We start from the raw sequence: 14773 nt of genomic DNA on the forward strand, positions 1-14773 counted from the left end.
TGAACCCTTTATTGAATTTTTCAGTTCAGTTATTGTATTCTTCAGTTCTGTGATTTCTACTCAGCATTTTTTTATATTTTCTGACTCTTTGTTGAAGTTCTCACTTTGTTCATGCATTGCTCCTGACTTTGTTGAAATCTTTATGACAATTATTTTTAACTCTGTTATCAGGTAAATCACTTATCTGCATTCTTTGAGATCTATTTCTAGATAGTTATCTTGTTCTTTTGTTTGAAATATATTTCTCTGTTTCTTCATTTCCCATGGTCACTGCACATTAGATGCAATACCCATCTCTCTCAATCTTAGCAGAATGCTCTTGTGTAGGAGATGAGCCTCATTGATCAGTCTGGCTTGAGCTCCTAGTTGTGTCTCAGACTTTTGTGGTTGCCCAAGCCTCTTTCTTTGGTTTTAGTGGCTCCCAGGAGTTGAGGGTGCCAGGTCATAGTAGTATCCCAAAAGGGGAATCATCACTTGGATGCAGGACGATTAGAAGCTGGACCTTCTAGCAGCAGCTAGAAAAGTATATAGTTAAGCCCCTTCCAGGGAAGCACTGGGAGATGGATATTTTTGCCTATTCCCTCTGTGCTAGCCTGAGTAAATAGCTGTAGGAGGTGCCTCTCTGCTGAAGAACTGTTTCTTTGTTACAGTACATGGGACTCGTGAACACAAGCCCTGTTGGGTGCTAGAGCCAGGCTGTCTATAGGTCTGTCTCTTCAGTGGCAGCCACAAAAGCTGAGGTGTCAGATGTGTGTACAAGCTCCTTTCAGGATGATACGGGTAACTTGCTTTGGTTATTGGTGCACCCTGCGGGGAGAAGGCAGGCTGTGTATCTGCTGGCTTCCCCAGTCTCTGAAGAGGATGGCAGGCCACAGTGCCTGTTAAATTAGAAGTCTGGCCCTCAGGCTGCAACTTTTAAAATATGCAGGTGAAACTTTTTCAGGGGAAGACTGGGAGATGGGCAGTTTTGCCTGCTCCCTCTGTGCTGAACACACACACACACACACACACACACACACGCATACATATGGTTGCACATGCCAGTTAAGACTAGCTTCTTTGTTTATTACAGCCTTGTGGATCCTGTGAGCACAAGTCCTGTTGACTGTCAGAGCTAGGTGTTTTTTCTAACCAACCTTTAATTCACCCATGCTTTCTTTAGCTGGGTCTAATCTGATGTGAAATTTATCTTTCTAATTCTTAATTGTAGTTAACTAGGGGGGTTTGGGGGAAAAAACTCCTGCAGGGCATTGGGGGGTGATTTAAAAAAATTTTGAGAAAAGTTACCCTGGGCATAAAGTCCAGTAGCATTCTGGGGGCCCAGTTGGACTTAATTTTGAGCAGACTTTCACTTACTCTCCTGACTCCCATTTCTGTCTTTTGGACCTAACTGAATAGCCTTTCTGATAAAAGTCTTTAGAAAGTCATCTTTCCATCTCTCTGAACTAGGGAATAACCTGAGGAAGGTGATCTGAAGGTCTAACTGCTCTTTATAAAATCTTTTAATCAATTATTCTCTTTTCAGTTGCACCCTGATAATCAGTATCACCCATTTCTTAGCTTTCCTCTGACTTTGTAATGCAAATCAGTTTTCCCCATGGCTTCTCCTGTTTAAGTACTTGAGCAAAGTAGAGGTTGGTACTCAGGCCCCGTTCGTTTTTCATCCATCTGCCTTCATCTTCTAACATTCTGCTGATATCTCTTCTTTGCTATTATTTCCTCTTCACTTTTCTTTTTCCTGTGGATTATCCTTTAAAAAAAAAGTTATTCTTTTACAGTCATCTTCGTTGCTCTTGAGATTTATTGTATTTACCAGAAGTTATAGAACTTCCTTTTCAGTGAAGCCTGTGGTTGAAAATTAATCACATTTTATATTCTCAGAGCATTCATTGGAAATTACCGTACATAAATCATTTTATCTTTACTTAATTGTATTTGTTGTATAATAAAAATTTCATCTGATATAACACTAAGCCCGCATTATATCTTTCCTCGTGGAGGTGTGTTTCTTTTAGGTCCAAGCTGGGAATATCGGTAGAGCTCATTTAAAAGCCGACATCTATGTAGTAATTTTGTACTTAGCGAAAGTGTTTTTATTTTACCTGCGCCTGAACTATTAGAGTCCTCTCAGTGAGTCTCGTTTAAAGGATTTGAGAACTGTTAAAACATTTAACAGTGCTGCTTGTATGGTTGGTGGTGACTACATTCAGGATATTAGGTAAACAGAAGAAGTGTTTGAAGTTCGAGTATATTTAAAACATTATAGGAAAGTTAAGTTGAAAAATGCCAAACTCTATACAGTGTTTTATCATAATAAAAACAGACGCCCATGTTTAAATGAAGCCTGATGACTGTCTCATAATCAGTGTTTTGACCTGTTTTCTTTCTTTTTTTTTTATTGAGATGAAGTTCATACAGCATAAAATCAGTCATTTTAAAGTGAATAATTTAATGGTGTTTAATATGTTCACAATATTGTGCAACTATCAGTCATCTCTGTCTAGTTCCAGAACTTTTTATACCTCCCCCAAAAGACCCTCGTACCCATTAAACAGTCATTTCCAGCCCCTGACAACCACTCATCTGCTTTTTGTCTCTGGATTTACCTGTTCTGGATATTTCAAATAAATGGAATCAGATGGTGTATGACCTTTTATGTCTGGCTTCACTCATTTAGATTTTTTTCAAGGTTCATCTGTGGTGTAGCATGTATCAGTACTTAATTTGTATTTGTGCATACAGCATGGACATTAGAAAATGTGATGAGAAATTGTTCTTAATGTAACTAATGAAATAAATAGGACTTAAGCTGGAGAAAAACCTTTAAAATATGCTTAGCATTTGTTCTATTTTTGTTAATACTTTTTTAAAAATCTAATTTGATGTGTTTTGATAAAGATAGAGAACATTTCTGATAAGGCATAGAGAATGAGTACAGGTCTGTGAATGAGTTAACATCATAATGTTTCTTGGTTAAAGGCTCTGCCTCTTTCGCTAGCATTATCAGGGGGACTGGCTGGAAGTTATTGGTAAGGTACAACAAAGACATCCATTGCTACGGACTGGTAACACTAGAATGCAATATTAGCTTCCGTATTTTCTTTTTTCTTTTTTAAAGATTTTATTTATTTATTTGACAGAAATAGAGACAGCCAGTGAGAGAGGGAACACAAGCAGGGGGAGTGGGAGAGGAAGAAGCAGGCTCATAGCGGAGGAGCCTGATATGGGGCTCGATCCCATAACGCCGGGACCACGCCCTGAGCCAAAGGCAGACGCTTAACCACTGTGCCACCCAGGCGCCCCAGCTTCTGTATTTTCTGTACTTTCTTCATGTGAAGCTAATATTTATTTGTAAATATGTAGGAACTTTTTCTTCTGAGAAAATTATATTGTTAAAGAGAAAATTATTTGTGACTCTGTTAATAGATTAGGAATGCAGACTATTCAGGAGGACTGCTACAGGGGTGAATTCAGTGAGGCAAGGTGGGGATTTCCAGCCAGGAAGGAGAGTGGGGGGTTGGTGGATGGAAAATTACTAAGAGGAACCATCACATACATGTAAGGTAGATTCAGGCTAAATGTACTTGATGGAGTTTTTGTTGAAAGCAGGCCAGACTGATGAGATACAGAGAGTGGGGGATTTTGATAAACTGACTCAGCAAGATTCTTACCATAGCTAGACTAAGCAGGCAGAGCCCCTGACTGAGGTCGGAGCCCAAGGTCAGGGCCTAGTTTGAAAGAGGACTCAGAAGAGCCTGACTCAAGTTTGGTTATGGACAGAGTCTGTCCGTATAGATCTTTCGTGGCCACATGTTAATGGCAGTATTTACAGCAATGCAGTCAAGCTTACTGGTATTAATGTGCTTTATTTTAAATGTACAGTTTACCATTTAATCAAGCTGATCCTTAAAAAATCCTTTTTAATGGCTGTAATGCACACGCTTGAGTCCGGTGTGCATTCATGGGAGTCAGTTATTGCAATCATGTAGAAAGTTCTTACAGCTATAATTAGATTAGAATATCTTCTAGGCAGATAAATCATGCCCTGTAATTAAAGATCTTATTACCCCTTCTAGTCCACTGGAAATCATAGTTGCTCATAACTAAAAGTGAACCATTTGTGTTTTTGTGCTGTCAGTGAAGTACTGTTGTACCTACAAATATAGAGGAGATTACAATCATCCAGAAAAATAAGTTGGGGACTTAATGTGAACACTTCAGGACCCCAGGCCAGATTCAATTATAATGAAAGCTTTGAGGCTTTTCATAAGAGAAAGAAATGATCCTTATCATTGAGATCCAGATAAGTATGCAGTTAGTAATTGTTAGTCTCTAAGACAGCTGTCTAAGGAATTTGATGATTGTAGATATTTATTAATATTTATAAGCTATATTCTTAGTAGCCTCTTGGAAGAATGAAGTTATTCCTCTCAGTAAGTGCCTATTTGAGACTTCAAAGTAAGAATATGGTATATCAGAATAAGGAAGAATACACATTCCTTCAAAGAGAATTCATTCTATCTTCTGGCAGGCTGTGGAGTAGGCAAGTGGTCCCAGTCTGACAAGGGACTGAGCTAGCTTGAGGTGGGTTTGCAAAATTTGTAAAATTTGTTTGGCCCTGGTTCACGTGTCCCCTCCCAAAGTGGTAGCCCTCCAGACCAGAGGTCACTGTGGAAGGCTAGGGCTTCTCCTTTCCTCAGCACCACAAGACTGCTCCAAATTCTGTTGTTTATTTTCTGGTTTGTTTGCTTTGCTGCTTTCTGCTTTGCTTTTCAGCCTCTTGCACTGTGTATTTTAAGAATTTGTCACATGCCTCCAGGGGAGAACTGCTGGGGTCATATCTCTGCAACTCCCTTCTTTCAGGAAACTTGGCGGCTCTGAACTCCAATTTTTGCCTCCAATCCTTTGAAATTGCTGAGAGCTCTGATGACTTCTCTGCCTTTTAGCAGCTGCCCTTGCCTGGCCTTGGGTTCCTCTGGACTTTGCCCCATGCACCTTTTCTCTTGATTTTACTTTGTATCCTTTCACTGTAATACACGTCATAGCTGTTAATACAACTGTGTGCTGAATCCTTGCTAGCATGTCACTAAACCAAGGGTGGCCCTGGGATCCCAAACACGCATGCCCATTTTGAGTTTCTGTTAAGTTAGATTATTATCTCCGAGATTTTTGTGTTCTATTGAGAATGGTCAGAGACAGATGGTATTGTAGCCCCTTTTCATATGTGTGTAAACTGAGGCCCAGAGATGAATTGACCCATGGTCATCTGTCTGGTAATTAATTCCCAACGAAACCAGGAATTGTGTCCAGATGTGACTTCTCCTGTGCTTTCATTGTATCTTGTATCTTCCAGGTGACTAAGCAAAATTACTAAAAAGGAATGGTTTCAGATTTTGAGGCTGTCCTGCGTTATTGGGAAACTTAACTATTTAGCCTTTTCATTTTGTATAAAGAAATGTTTTTAGATCAACAGTAAAATAGTTGGAGTTTAGTGACTGTTTTTTGAAGGCAGCTTAGTTATATTTGTGGTCCAAAAAGTATCAGTAAATTAACAAATTTCTCCCCCCCCCCCCCCCCCCCCCCCTCCCCTCTAGTANNGGTAGATATCCTGTTAGAAATTCTGTACTCTAACTGTGTGGGTGTGTGCATGTGTAGGAATGTGCAAATGCTTCTGTACACTCCGTGGACAGTTAAGACTGACAAAAATTGTTACTTGTATTTTCTATGGATAATTTTGTTTGCTTTGATATGTACTAGATACAACATCTCTTATGAGCTGGGAGTCAAATTATATAAATAGAACATTCTCTGATATTTAAGCAGATAGAGATTTTTCTTTCGCATGAGCACTGATGCAAGAAAGACATAATCAGCAAGTCACAAATTACTGCTAATTTGGGCAATGGGATATTTTTCTGTGTCTCAATGTCAGAATTTCTCCCCCAGGTTATCCTTATTGTGCTGTCTGAAAACAGGTGGGTTAGTTTTGAAATTGTACACGAGTATGAAGTTTAGGGAGGGTTCTGGATTACAAAAGTAAGGCAGTATTTTTAGTCCCTATTGGTGTGGGGGCAGCCCATTACTTGCTCTTTAGGAGCGGATTTTTTTCTTTAACAAGGTAGGTTTTATTAATTTCATAATAGCATTTTATATTTGCACAGCTTAAGAATTTACAAATGCTTTCACACTTACTACTTAATTGGAGCCAAACAACTTGTGAGGTAGTGGGGCTGACACGGTTTATCTTTGCTTTTACTGTTGAGAATAACCAGCGTTTGGAGAAAGTACGTGACTTGCTGAAGGTCGTGCAGCTGGCTCGTGGAAGAAGTGAGGCACAGACCCAGAGTTTCTGACTCCATGTCCAGTGTTTTGCTTCTTTCATGCTTGTGTAGGTAACAACTGAAGATCTGCCTCCTGGTGTCTCAGATGTCCAGTGAGCTCTCATGGAAGTAGTTGGTCATACATTGAGGGAGATGGTGAATTTCTTAGGTTTAATTTTGGGTATGCCTGTTAGTTTAACGTAGTGTGGTAGCCAGAACACTTTCTGAATCTGAATGAAGCAGAATTTGTTGTTATCTTTAGAAATCAGTTGGAATTTTAAACCTTTTCTGCATCATAATGGCACCATACAGCAGAGAATTTCAACAAATTCATCCTGTGAGAAAGCCATTCGGGTGAAGGTTTTGATATTTGTCCTGAAGCCTCATGAGGAAGATTTGTTTTTGGACTAAAATACGATTCTCTTTTAGAATGAAATGTTTCTTATTGATTAAAATCCAGAAGAGAAGGATGTTAGGGCAAGTATACATAGGCCAGCTGTTGGAGAATGAAGCAAAAACAGGGCAACAGGAGTAAACTTACATGAAGAAAATTAGGGGGACAAGGAAGTTGTGGTAGGAAAAAAGTAATAGTTATAGGATATAATTAAGTGCTGATTAGAGTTTCTTTTTGTGATTGAATTATTACTTGAATCCCTTTCTACCGATGTCAAGGGATTAATTATTTTATAACTCTAGGGAGGGCAAATTACCTTAAAGTCTTTCTCTTACCTGGAGGTTATTGTGAGATATAATGTATATGACAGCCCTTCCTAATGTATATGACAACAATGTAATTTGTACATTGTTCAAAACATATGTTGGAATTATTAATAAAAGTAAAGCTGAATTGCTATGATTGGTCTTGTGCCTTAAGTTTTTTTTTTTATGTAAAGTATAATCAGTGGAATGGGTAATACAAAAAATCGATGGTCTCTTTGGCCCTGTGGCTTCTCTTAAAGAGTTCAGCAAATATTTGTTTAGGGCCTACAATGTGTTGTAATATGGGTAAGCTCCTGACCTTAACGTGCTTGTGGGAAGACAGACCCACAAATAGACGGTTTCGCCTGCATGGGAGAAGTGATCCAACAGAATGTGCAGGGTACAGAGGGAACACGGAGACGGGCTTAGCCCAAAGTGGGCTTTCACAGAGGGAGAACCTAAGGATGAGCCTGAGCTGCAGTTTGAAGGAAATATGACTCGGTGGGAGAAGGAAGGTGGGAAGTACGTCCTAGGCAGAGGAAGCAATGTCAGTAAAGGTTTGTGATGTAAAATGTGGGGGCAAGAAGTAGTTCAGAGCTTGACTGGCAGGACTTGCTTGCTGAGAATGTGGTTTTTATGACTCACTGGATGATGTTGGGACGAGGACAAGCGGAGCAGGCTTGCTGGGGAGTCTGGTGAGTTCTGTTGCGAACATACATTTGGGGTTTACGTGAGATAGCCATGTGAACCTGTTAGTAAGTGCTTCTGTGCACAGTGGAAGTTCAAGGGTGAAGTCAGAGCTTGAAATTTGGATTTGGAAATGATCAGAATGCAAATTAAAATATGTGAGCTTTCTCAAAGAGGGCTTGCATAAAAGAGTGTGCCAGGAGAGCGATTTTATAAGCACCTATTTTTGAGGCATATGACGAGGATGAGAGCTCTTGATCAGCAGTGAGGAGGGACAGAGGGCAATGAGGCACACCAGAAGAGAGGAGTGTTGGAATTTGTGCAACAGAGAGACCTAGAAACAATGGACTGGAGAGTGGTCACTGGATACCAGTCAGACGGCTGCTTTCAGTGGAGTGTTGGGGATTGTAATCTTCTATTCCCGCTGTCTCAGGATTCCCGTAGCTCTTTGACCCTAGGCCTACCCACCGCTCTTCCCTGCCCCCACACGCGCAGAGGCTGGCGCTGAGGGCCTCTTGGCCATTGCTGAATGGACTCGCTGCATTTCAGCCAGAGGATACACCTTCATGGAGCTGAGGCTAGGTACGTGACTTTGAGAAGACCTGCAAAAACAGGCATCAAATACTAGGGTCAATGTGGGTTCCGGGAATGGAATTAGAGTGTGAAACCCGTCCGTTCCTAGGTATCATGATGGATGATGCCAGAACATGGATGGAGTCTATGTCACAGTCAACATATGAAGGAGCCAAGTTCAGGAATTGACAGGCTCAAATTATTTTCTGAACATTCCTTATTATGGGATTTCTTTTAAATTTCCGCGAGCTTTGCCTTCCAGGTTGTGCTTCTTAGACTTAAAGTGCTTATCAGTATCTGATCCTAGCATTGTTCCAAGTCTCCTTGATGTCTAGGAGCTTTTTTGGCTTGATCCTGGACATTTTTGTTGCTTCTAAATCATACTTCTTCTGTTTCCTCAACTTACAAGACTATTTTCTAGCCTACAAGACTGGTCTTTTTCTTTAAACCCTTTCTCTTAGTTCATGTTGATTAATGTTCTGGTATTCAGCTGCCCGTGTAGAGCTAGGTCCTTGCTCTGACCTCTGTGTAGTGGCTGGGCTTCCTGCAACCAGTTTACTTTGTGCCAGTCTGTTTTCTTTGGTGGTGGTATTGGGGGACAGAGTGCAGGGGTGGGTTGGAATTCTGCTGTCCTTAGATCTCCTGAACGATGCTTGCCCACCGACCCACCCACCCACTACATGGATTTTGTGCTCTTCCTACCCGTCGGGAGACCCCACGATGCTGCGGGTAACTGCACTGCTCGGGTCATGGTGCCTCCTTGCTATGGAGTGAGCCCCTACAGTCCTGGTTGGTTTCCCCAGGCCCTGTACCAGCAGAGTGCATGGCTTTTGAGCAAATCTGCTCCCTCTCTTGCATTTCTTCTTGTTAGGACTCCAGGAAGGAAGTAAGCAAGTTTCTCCCCTCACTTCTGTCCTTCCCCCTCTTTTGCTTTAGCTGAAACCTCCATCTATTCCAAGAGTCTGTTCTTTTTTTTTTTTTTTTTTTTTTAATTTATTTATTTGGCACAGAGAGAGAGCCAGCGAGAGAGGGAACACAAGCAGAGGGAGTAGGAGAGGAAGAAGCAGGCTCCCAGCAGAGCAGGGAGCCCGACGTGGGGCTCGATCCCAAGACTCTGGGATCGCTCCCTGAGCTGAAGGCAGACGCTTAACGACTGAGCCACCCAGACGCCCCTCCAAGAATCTGTTCTAATAGTCCTCCGTGTATGCTGTGATTCACCTGGGACACCCTGAGAATTTGAAACACCGAACTCAAGAAGGAGGAATGAATTATTGTTTTTTAAAAGAAAAAAAGAAAAATGGTCATTTAAAAGGCAAATAATTTTTTCCCCAATCTCATTTTTTTCCTACAGACCTAATAGATTCATGGTAAATATTTTAGTTGCGTAACTGAAAGCTGTGAAATCATTCTTGTGAGTGTTAGATAGGTAATAAAGTCTCACAGTCCTTCAAGCCACTCAGCTGGCTTATTGGGATTCCTCCACCACAGGGCAAGCTCTGAACTTTTTAAGAAGTTTGCTATGTAAGATCAAGGTGGTTTCGCAATATATTTTTAATGAGCAAGATAAAAACAATTCTAGGGAATAAAGATAATTTCAGTGGATGAGTTTTGCTTTCTCTTTTCAGAAAATGAGAACCGTATCATCCATTAACTTGTCTTTCCTGCCTAACCTTGTAGATATCTGAACCGAATTTCATATTCAGTGTAGGACTTCTTTCATTCTAGATGCCTAATGACATTTGCTTCTCTGCTCATTTTAACAGATTATTGTTCCCTTTTTGTTGTCTGATTTTATAGCTTTTAATTGCATCCATGATGGGAAATCCTTTTTGGAAGCAGGTGGGATATAAACATATATCTCTGTGAAACTAAGATAGTTTTGGTCACAAAATGGGGACATTGAAATGTTTCTGTAGTGTTCCTTTGATAACGCTGTGTGTGCACACACGTGCACGTGCTGTGTGTAAAATCTCCCAAATGGGGAGAAATCAGAACACTGTGATTTTTTGAAGAGGAAAGATGGAAAGGTTGTCTTTATCCCAAACAACCTACCTAATGAAATATTCAGAAACACTTAGTGCTTTTAAGCAAATATCGTATTCTGTGTCCCAAGGGCAAGTAATTAATCTGGGTGTGGAACGTTCGCTTGTTTTTCATTTTTATTCTTTACCAATGGAAACTGGGAGGAAGAGCATATGGGCTGTTTTATGGCAAGTAACCATTGTATAGACTTAGAATAAGTGGTTTTAGTGTGTAAATACCACAGTTTCTTATAATGGATGAATTAATAAGATAAATAGAATAAAGCTTATTGAAATGGTGTGTTCCTTTTCAGTGATTAAGATAGAACTTTTAACCCTGCAAATTGATGAAGTCCTTCGACAAAGCAACCTAACAGGGGAGTCTCTTGTTTTTATAGCTATCTAATTGTAGGGTGTATGTTGACAGCCTTGTCATATAACTAATACTTAGCATTTCACCCTTTATGGTCTCAACTGTTATAAATCTCTTAACTTTTTCATTTGGGTAACATTTTTAAAGCTAATGCAAGCTACTTATATTATTTTGAAATCAAAGTTAACCCAGTGTGGTCAATTAACCTTACGTTAGAACCTTGGATCTAATGAAGTCTCGTGTGCTCTCTGTGCTCTGGCCACAGCCCTACCACTTACGTCTTGGATGAAGATGAGCCTCGATTCCTTGAAGAAGTGGATTACAGTGCAGAAAGTAATGACGACCTAGATACTGAATTGGCGGAAAACGCAGGAGATTATGAACCTTCTGCTCAGGAAGAAGTACTTTCTGACTCTGAATTATCAAGAACGTACCTCCCTTAAACTTCTGTCATCTCTTGAAAGTGCAAAAAAGAAAGGAAATACTTTGTTTTTTCTTACACAGGAGGTTTGAGAGAAATGAGTTAATAGCTGACTCAAGAAAGACAAAAAGTAACTTGGGCCTGTTTGGTTTCAAGACAATAAATACGTTATTAATTCATGATACAATTGGCATTTGTTTTATTTTAGAGATTCAGTGCACTTGATATAGCATTGAATGATCAAATACTGGGTTTCCTTTTTTTTTAAAAAAACAAAACAAAACAAAACCTGAATATCATTGCATGAATTTTTATCTTCTTATGGTTATATCCTGCATCAAATGGATACATTTTGAAGTGTGTGAGAATATAAAATCTGAATCTAGAGTTGTTGAAAATCCCGAGTTGTTGAAAGCAAATACAAATGTACATGGATTTCTCTAGCTGTGACTGTGTAGGGTGGGTAGATGCTGAAGATAAGACTGTGCTTCGGAATCATGGTAACTGTGGACTTGTGACTGAAATAACCCAGAGTTTGCCTTGAAAGCGTTACATTCTCCACTTACCAAATTAAACAAATAAAAGCTATATTAAATGTTGAATTCATTTTGTCATCCTTTTTAACCAGCTCAGATTATTTGGTTTATAGACTCTTTGTGAGAATATTATAAAAATCCAACATCCGAACACATGGATAAAAATTTGTAAAACAAAAAAAAAAGTGCTGAATTTACTCGTGCTAAGTTTTTTATGGTATAGGTATGCCTCTGCCTGTCGTAAAAAATACATTTGAACAACTCTTTTCTCTAAAGCTGTGTCTCTTGGGTGCATCTAGAGTGTTTATCGTCATAGTTTGTTCAGCTTGAAAAATGCAGTGAGGATATGATCCAGTGTTCAGTGTATCTGTATATCGAGTGTCTTTAGCATTTCCTGAGTTGTGTGATGCTGTTAGACTTGCTGAAGGGACTCCACCTAGGGCGTGCCGACCCTGGCCTCTGAGTCTAGATGACTGCAGTGACTGTAAGCCCTTTCTTGTAGTGACATCTTTCGGGTTTAAGCTGCCCTGCTGCGGGAATGACTTTGTCATCAAATAGAATAAAACTAGTTCAGCGACCTTGGATAAGTGCCGTACGAGCTAAGTTTCTGTTGTAATAAAACAAATCGAAAAGAGATACCTCATTAACAGATTCTTGTCAGGACTCTGGTGCTTCGGTTTTGGTACATTACCTTTGCTTATTCCTGATTAGAATTTTTTTAATCTTTTTTTTTTTTTAAACCTATGGAAAAGAAACGATAAAACGTATTTCAGATTTTTTCATTTTCCAAACCAGTGATTTTCACTGTATCATTTGAGGCATTTTCTCCATAGTGTAGCTTATTTTTGACGTCCTAGGAGTATGTTTAAAAACATAGTATGGGGCAATTGATAGAGTTCTTTTTCTCTTAGTAGCCTAGTTCTTATTAATCTTAGAAAATAAAGACTAGATTGTGAGGATTGACAGTCCTCTTAGTGTGTGGTGAGCTAATTGGGGAAAGATCAGGATACTTTAGCAAGGTAAAATATTTATTTAATAATCTATCTAATAACTCATGAAGTTATTTATTTTTTATTTATATATTTCATATAGAAAATAATTACATATTTAATTATGATTTTTTCCAGAGAATGGATTATGGAGCCACTATGTCTGTATGTAAATTTTTCTTGATTCTTATAAAACTAGAAATTAAAACACAAGGTATCCATGTATGAGAAACAATTACAGTTACTATAGTTAGTAGAGAGAAACAAATACAGTTACTACAACTACAGTTGGCAGTGTAAATCCCTTATTGTGTACTATTACAATATTTCATATTGATGACGTACATCTTTTAGTGTAGGTTACAACCCTGAATATGCCTTTTATTAAATCATTGTTCCCAAGGTTGAAGAGAAAGTCTTTCATAATTAGGGAATGATTTTTTTCTTTAATAAATAGCTTTGGAAAAATAAGAATTTAAAATCCTAACTTTCTGAATTAGTGAGTAAAGATAAATGTCATTGGCTATTAGTAGCTAAAATTACCCAAAATTTTATCTCTGTGGCTATTTCTTTTGAGGATTTTCAAAGAATGATTGAGATGCCTTCAGTGCCATAACCCTGAGAAAGTAATGTGTAGTTGACAAGCTGAGTCTAAGGGTAGAGCTTGGACTGATTGAATTTGCCTTGTTTGGAACTGCGGATTTCTGAAGTGTGGTTTTGGTCTGATCCAGTGGTTCTCGTACTGTGTTGTGTACATCAGAGTCGCCTGGAGGACTTGCTTCTCAAATCAGAGATTGCTGATAGGATGTGGCTCTGGGTGGAGCCCCGAGGTGCATTTCTTAAAAATTCTCAGGTGGTGGTGCTGCAGGAACCACGCCAGGAGAACCACCATCTGATCTGATGCGCTCTTTCAGCCTCCAGTTTCCTAGGAGTCACAGGACCTGTAAACTGGAAATCAGCACCAGGGATGGTTTAGATCAAACTCAGGTGTGGAATCAAGACAGTAGACACTCAGAGATCAAGTGAGGTCACCGGGGCACTCGGGGCAGAGCCAGGGTTTCAGCCCAGGACTGTAGACGACTAGCCTCGTGTTCTTGCCACAAAAGGAGATGCTGGCCGTCCTTGGCCTTTCCCCAAAGAGTAAGGAATGTGAAAAGCTTGGGGTCTCTCTTGAGTTTGTGAAATTTATTCAGGCAAGGCAGAATGCAAAAACCTGTGGTTCACATCGGCTTTTTCTTTATTGCAGTCATACTGTTGTTTGGAGACAGGATCTTGTCCTGCTTTAAGTATCTTTCTTACTCAGTTCCTGCCACGTCTGCCAGTGGTGTGTGGCATTTAGAAACATGGACGTTTGTTTGAATCCTAATTACAAATAAGTAATCTGGAGTTCCACTTCCAATAGTGCACTAACAGCAATGAATATGATACTTCTACATTTCAAATATCCGAGTGAAGATGACCATATTATTATAAGCACTAAAATGGATAATATAATAAATGTACTGATGGAATTGTCTTTGTGCATGATCCAGAAATAAATGACACTAATGAAACCATAAATGTATCTTTATAAATCCTTTTGTTGTCCTATACGTACTTTTTAAAAAAAAAGATTTTATTTATTTGAGAGCGAGAGCACAAGAGGGGGGAGGGTCAGAGGGAGAAGCAGACTCCCGGCTGAGCAGCGAGCCTGATGCGGGACTCGATCCCGGGACCCCGGAATCGTGACCTGAGCCGAAGGCAGATGCTTAACTGACTGAGCCACCCAGGCGCCCTTCCTGTATGTATTTTAATCGTTATAAAATATTAATTGAAAATCCATGAATTCAGTGAATCAGCTGCATGCAAGCCCTAGGTCTCTCCATTTAGAAGAACCTGGGGAAGCAATATTTCAATCGAAAGACCATTCTACTTTATCCAGTAGAACGTTCTTACTAATATTAAGCAAATATTTCTCTGGCTAAAGCACATTTGAATTCCTGCGCAGAAAAAGGGAAACTCAGAAGAAAGTCTCATTTTCTTTATGAGAATTCACGTTTTGAGGGTTCTGTTCCTGAAATGTCAAATTTCTGTTGTTTTCCACCGTTAATGAGATCTGTAAAGCCTTTATACTTACCTATACGGGGCTGACCATTAGGGCCTTCTCTTTCTGGA

At 39.6% G+C, this 14773-nt stretch overlaps 1 protein-coding gene across 3 annotated transcripts in view; it reads left to right on the forward strand.

Moving 5' to 3' along the window:
* Positions 1-11696, forward strand: part of AGTPBP1 (ATP/GTP binding carboxypeptidase 1) — a 157132-nt gene extending 145436 nt beyond the window's left edge. For all 3 annotated transcript variants that reach the window (XM_040620193.1, XM_040620194.1, XM_040620195.1), the window contains one exon: positions 10939-11696. In XM_040620193.1, the coding sequence (XP_040476127.1) occupies positions 10939-11116 (178 nt within the window). In that variant the 3' untranslated portion in view covers positions 11117-11696. The remainder of the gene's footprint in view (positions 1-10938) is intronic.
* The last annotated feature ends 3077 nt before the right edge of the window (positions 11697-14773 follow it).

This window comes from Ursus maritimus, unplaced genomic scaffold (genome assembly GCF_017311325.1).
Source record: "Ursus maritimus isolate PB19 unplaced genomic scaffold, ASM1731132v1 scaffold_34, whole genome shotgun sequence".
Classification (NCBI taxonomy): Eukaryota; Metazoa; Chordata; class Mammalia; order Carnivora; family Ursidae; genus Ursus; species Ursus maritimus.